The 6,035-nt window shown below is 37.4% G+C and overlaps 1 protein-coding gene across 5 annotated transcripts; it reads left to right on the plus strand.

The window, feature by feature from the left end:
• The first annotated feature begins 513 nt into the window (after positions 1 to 513).
• Positions 514 to 5,830, plus strand: LOC105136411 (uncharacterized). Of its 5 annotated transcripts, none has more exons than XM_011041732.1 (4): positions 514 to 598; positions 1,135 to 2,513; positions 3,222 to 5,324; positions 5,620 to 5,830. In XM_011041732.1, the coding sequence occupies exons 2-3, from the start codon at positions 1,467 to 1,469 to the stop codon at positions 5,313 to 5,315; spliced, it is 3,141 nt and encodes a 1,046-aa protein (XP_011040034.1). In that variant the 5' UTR covers positions 514 to 598; positions 1,135 to 1,466; the 3' UTR covers positions 5,316 to 5,324; positions 5,620 to 5,830. The 5 variants fall into 5 exon arrangements, with proteins under 5 accessions (XP_011040034.1, XP_011040036.1, XP_011040035.1 ...); XM_011041734.1 differs by having other exon boundaries at positions 1,267 to 2,513; XM_011041736.1 differs by lacking the exon at positions 514 to 598 and adding an exon at positions 645 to 726 and having other exon boundaries at positions 1,267 to 2,513.
• The last annotated feature ends 205 nt before the right edge of the window (positions 5,831 to 6,035 follow it).

Below are 6,035 nucleotides of genomic sequence, written 5' to 3' on the forward strand. Positions count from 1 at the left end.
AAACCTTGGGATAATTTAAAATGAACTTTGCTTTACTTCATGAAATTAAATTAAATGAAAGCAAATATAAGATCCCAATATTTTTTTTTTTTTTAAGCAAATATAAGATCCCAATATTTTTTTTTTTTTTAAAAAGGAAAGAAAGATGGATCCAAATCAAATGATACCTTTTTACTTGCTACTCAAATTTTAAGACAGCAGCATTCCCTTACCGTAAATGCCAAGCAACCATTTCTATGGACATATCTTTAAATTTTTAGAACACATATTTTCTTTCTTACTGATGTTGATTTAACGGCACCATAGCCCATTGGCTTACTCGTCACCATCCTCGAGTGACATTAACTGATGGAGAGTTATAATGCTCTATCATTGAGAAAAAGGACCGTATTGGAAAAAAGAAAGCATAAAAGGGATCACGATAAGAACAAATGACGAGTACAGGTACCAAACGCTTGCTCATATATATATATAGTTAACAACATTTTCCTGTTGCATCATCTCGAACGCCTATTTTGACGGATTGTCACAGTCACATAATGGACAAACCTACGTCGGAGAAGTAAGAGACTGTTCTCACAGTTCTGTCGCATATACGGTATGAATAATTCCCTAATAAACGTCTTTTGTTGATCTATTAAGTACACCACTTGTTTCTTCAAGGTCAGACCTGCATGGTCTTCAGTTTCTTGATTTTGGAGCTGGGTTGAGTTTTTCTCTTTTACGGTATTTCACTTGCATCAGAGACTCTGCTGATGTAGATCATTTGCACTGAAGTGGGTTTTTCCTTTCTGCGAATAATGTTTGTTTAACACGTTGGAGAAAAATGTTTGTTAATGAATGAGTAGGTGGTGATAATTGAATTTAAAGTGGAAAAACATAGGAGATTTAAAGGGGAGTTTGTGTATTTGATAGGCAGTGGATTATGGTTTCTGCTTAGCTTTTAACTTGATTGAATTCTCTAATTGCTAGTTTCTTTTGTGGAACTGTGAACTCTTATTGCTAGTTTCTTTCCTTCGTGTTTAATCTGTTGGATCACCTAGCATAAGAAATTTCATTGATATAATTAACCTGGAAAGTTTTGCTCATCAAATTTGTTTCTGGATTTGAATTTTTTTTTTCTCTTTTGGTTAGATTAGTAGAGTTGATTTTCACAACTCCGTGGACAAGATATGGATTTTCTTGGAGAATCCTGAAACTGCCCTCTTGTATGTTGTGAGAATTCCCTGAATCTTGAATTTTTAACTCATTATCCAATTTGGCTAGATTGGGTTGTTGCTGTTGCTGGTTCAACTTCTATTTGCTGGGGACTGCAACAATCCAGTTTCTTCCTCCTAAATGAGGAGAATTCTACATCTTACCCTGGATCAGCTGGGGTTTTGTATCAAACATGACTAGAGGTTTGGGGACATTTATACAGTGGAAGAATATTGGGAATACTGCTTGCTCTGTCTTTCTGAGTAGCAATGGAAGCTTTGCAAGTTATTTCTTCTGCAACAGAAATAATCTCAAGTATGGTAGGGGTTGTCAGTGCATTAGATCAGGCTTCTAGGAATCTTGATGAAGCTCCTAAGAAAATCCGAATGCTAGAGGAATTTGTCTATGATCTTGAGAACTTGAGGGGTCAAATTAAGCAAAAACATGTCTACAAGCTTCATAACCCCCGGTTAGATCACCAAATCCAAAGCTTGAATGTGCTGATAGAACGAATGCATCCAAACATTATGAAGGCAAGAAGGATTGTGTCAAGAAGTAGGGTAAAGAATTTGGCCAAGGTCGTGTGGAGTTCTATGGCGGGAGACCCTCTTAGCAAACTGATAAATACCATTAGAGATGATTTGAATTGGTGGCTTGAGTCTCAAAGGTTTGCCCAACATGTTCAGAAGGTGATAGAATCAACAGCAGAGGATGTCCCAGTTCGATTGAAAATAAAGGTTGAATTAGGATGGCCAATTTCTAGTAAATGCCACTTTGTGAGAAACTTATTGGAACAAGAAGTTTCTCATCGGGTTCTTCTAATTGTTGGGTTATCGGGTATCGGAAAGTCATGCTTGGCTCGACAAGTAGCTTCTAACCCTCCTACTAAGTTTGTGGATGGAACAGTTGAACTTGGATTTGGCCAATGGTGTAGTAGAAATGCTTGCAATGGAAATAAGGATGAATACCAGAGACGTCTTGCAAGAAAAATCTCTAAATTTCTGGTGCAAATTGGATTTTGGAAGAAGATTAGAGATGAAGATAATGGAGATCTTGAATATGTTTGCTGTATTCTTCAAGAAGCACTGTATGGAAAGAGCATTCTCATACTTCTTGATGATGTGTGGGAGCAGGATATAGTTGAGCGGTTTGCACGGCTGTATGATAATGATTGCAAGTATTTAGTGACGACAAGAAATGAAGCTGTCTGTGAAATAACAGAAGCGGAGAAGGTTGAGTTGAGCAAAGATGACACAAGGGAGATAAGCAAGGCAATCCTTCAATACCACAGTCTACTTAGCGTGGAAGAACTACCGGTATGAGTCAAATAAACCCTCTTTCCTTTTCTTTTCTTTTTCTTTTTTTTTCCTTTCTTGTAAATTTTTGTTCGGACTTTAATTTTTCTTTCCATCTCTCCCATCTCCTACTCAGTTTTATTGTGCATTGCCTGTTTATTTTCTTTTAATATACTCAAAGATATGTTTCAGTTTTTACATGATAAGTTTGTCATCTGTGAGATTCTCTTTGAATTTTCATTCAAGATTACAAACCACTGAAGAAATGATGTTAACCTCTCTATTGAATCTCTGTCCACACATTTTTCTCTAGCATAGGTCCAATGTCACAATTTCATTGTGGATACAGTAAGAACTTTCACCCTTGAATGCTGGAACTCTTGAAGATGGGAATCACAGCATTTTGTGTTCTTGTTTCTGATGAAATATTTTTTTTCTGCATGTGCAAGCGAGACAACTTTGTATCTGTGCAAATTTTCAAGTGCATTACTATCAAACTTGTACAATTCTCATTTTGAGTGATGCTAATGTAGCTGTGAGCCTCATTGATTTCTGCTAAAAGATTTTTGACACGCACACATATACATATATGGACTGCATCCTTGTGTTGGCAGACAAGTTATATGCAACATCCAAGTAGAAATTGACTAGGCATAAAAAGTGGTGTCACTTTGCTGATTTCATTCATAAATTCTCGGATCTTTTTATTTTTTCTTCTTCATTTGGCAGGGCATAGCAGAGACCTTGCTTGAACGCTGTGGCCACCACCCTCTGACAGTTGCTGTTATGGGTAAAGCTCTTAGGAAAGAAATAAGAGCTGAGAAGTGGGAAAAGGCCATCACAAACTTATCAACCTTTGCCACATGTGCACCTGGTCCTGTCTCATATGTAAATGAAAAGGAAGCTGAGAACACCTTAACTATTTTTGGGTCATTTGAGTTCAGTCTTGAAGCTATGCCTAGAGATTCTAAAAGGCTCTTCATAGCTCTAGCTTCCCTTTCATGGGCAGCACCTGTACCGGAAGCTTGTCTGGAGGCTGTATGGTCTGTTCTTGGGGAGGAGAGATTGTTCCCTCTTATTGTCTGCAAGCTTGTTGAAGGTTCTTTGCTGGTTAAAACGGAGATGGATCCCTTGTACCTAGTTCACGACATGGTTTCTTTGTATCTTGCTAGCAAGGCAGATGACTCTACTGAGATACTACTAAATGAATATTCACCGGAAGAAACTGCTATTATTTGTCCTTGGCTGCTTATTTTTGGAAGAGAGAACGTCAAAAGGATTGCTGAAGAAAGGACAGAGTTTTTGTTTAATGTCTTGGAAGAAAAGCAGGTGGTAACTACCTTAGAAGCACTCATCCAAGCTTTAATGACTAGCAAATCCATGTCTGAGCTCGAAGTTAGCAGGGAAAGGTTTAGTAGAATACTAGGCCCTAGGATTGCAGACTTGATCTCAACTGATTCTTTGAGTCTCATTGCAGTGACTACAGAAGCCATCACAAATATATTCAGTACGAGTGATTACTGCAATTATTTTCCTTCCCTTGAGACTACTGGTGCAATCAATAAGCTGGCAACAACACTGCAGGAATGTGAGGAGGACCCCATAACTCAAATCCACGTATTAATCGTCCTTGCAAAGCTCGCGGAATTTGGAAGCATCGAGACAGTTGATAAGGTGCTCGAGAGCATTCCTTTTAACCAGATTGCTGATTTGCTCTCCCCCAGTGCTGAGATATTGCATGAGAGCATGTTTACAGTGTTGAACTCTTTGACCAAAGGTGGAAAGTCGAATGCTGTTGAGAGAATGTTCGCTTCTGGTATCGAGAAAAAACTTATTAAACTTCTTGAGAATGGATCTGAAGTTCTACAACACCATGCTATTGTCACACTGAAGGGATTTTACGAGGTGGCTCGTGATCCTGGAAGTGGTTCTCTTCATCCATCTAATCTAAATCTTCTGCCATGGCAAGTTAGGCTGCGTCTAGAAACTTTTGTTCTGTCAGATCAAACTGTTCCTCATGCGCCAAAGACACAATCTTTTGAAGATCTCATTTATAAGCTATCAGATGGAAATATAAAGCAGATATTGCAGGCAATGCAAGATCTCATTCCAATTATTGAGAAGGCAGTAGATTCTAGAATCAGAGAAATGATTTTACAAAGTCCCCTAGTCAAAAGGCTATCAGAACTTCTGCAAAGTAGGCACTCAGAACAGAACTCACTGAGATCTGAATCTGCCTTCTTACTGATGAAGCTAGCTTTGTCTGGTGGAGAACCTTGCATTAAGAAATTTATAGACCATGAAATTATCCCCGAGCTAGTGAAAATGATGCAATGCAATGTTGCGGAGCTGCAGGATTCAGGCTATACAGCACTGCACCAAATGCTTTATGGAAATGGTGGAATCCTTGTATTGCATAAGATCTTTAAAACAGGTCTAGTGGATAGGATGGTTGAATCATTAGATAGAAAATCAATAAAGACACGAGAAGTGAATGTTCATTGCATTTTGGATCTTGTTGAGCTAGGAAATAAATCCTGCTTAGAGAAAATGCTGTCATCACAGGTGGTGGAGAAGCTTGTAAAATTGGAAAAGGTCACCGGGGGATCTGGCGAAACAATTGTCGGATTTCTCGAAGGCATGGACAAATGCAAGGACCTGTCAATGATGGAGCGTAGGGTGATAAAGCAACAAGTGCTTAGGAAGGTCAGGGCCTCCTTGAAAGGGCATAAATTTGATTCTCAAATATTAGCATCAGTAGATGCTTGTATGTCCGAGCGTTCAAAAGGTTCCAGTAGTGGTTGTGGTAGATACAGAAAGTAAGTAATCAGTTATGAGAACAGATGAATTTTTTTTGTCCTTTTATATAGTTTACTCTTCATTCTGGCCTTGAATCAATACTTGTAAACATGTCATTTTGAATTATGAATATGATTTTTTTTAGAGAATAATATAAATTATATTTTATATTTAATTTAATAATTTAAACTATTAATTGAAAATATTTTTTTTTTAAAAAGAAGGGTGGATGCCAATCAATATTAAGAGATTGATGAGCTTGCATTTGTCTATCGGTAGTGGAATTGGCATAGGTAACATCAAACCTGAGGTAACATTTCTTGGCAGCGTGGCCTGGTTTGTCACAAACTTGACAGTGAAGGGGTTCCCGATTGAACAGTCTTCGTCCAGCGTGATAAGAGGTGAAGTTACTAGAACAATGATAGCTACCAGGCCCCCTCCCACAGAAACTTCCACGGCCTGTAGGTGTGTTTGCAGTTTGCTGACGACTAGACATATTTGCAGAGCCATCAATAATAAGATTAGTTAATTTTTAAGTTGAGATGAATTAGAATTTTGTTGATTAGGTAGTTATAAGTTTAAATTTTATTATTTATATTTTAATTAATAAAAATAAAATGTAAAGTAGTGTGAGTATATATAAATTTAAAGTGTAAAGAGTTTTTATTTATAGGAATATTTTAGAGAATAATTTAAAATTATTTTTAAGATTTCTCTTAGTAGCTCAAGTTTTTAGGTTGAGAA

The sequence above is a fragment of the Populus euphratica genome, unplaced genomic scaffold (genome assembly GCF_000495115.2).
Source record: "Populus euphratica unplaced genomic scaffold, PopEup_1.0 scaffold174.1, whole genome shotgun sequence".
Taxonomy (NCBI): domain Eukaryota; kingdom Viridiplantae; phylum Streptophyta; class Magnoliopsida; order Malpighiales; family Salicaceae; genus Populus; species Populus euphratica.

Coding starts and splice junctions, on each gene's coding strand:
- LOC105136411 (XM_011041732.1), top strand. CDS start 1,467: ATGGAAGCTTTGCAAGTTATTTCTTCTGCAACAGAAATAATCTCAAGT. Junction 2,514..3,221: donor TTAGCGTGGAAGAACTACCG/GTATGAGTCAAA, acceptor TTCATTTGGCAG/GGCATAGCAGAGACCTTGCT.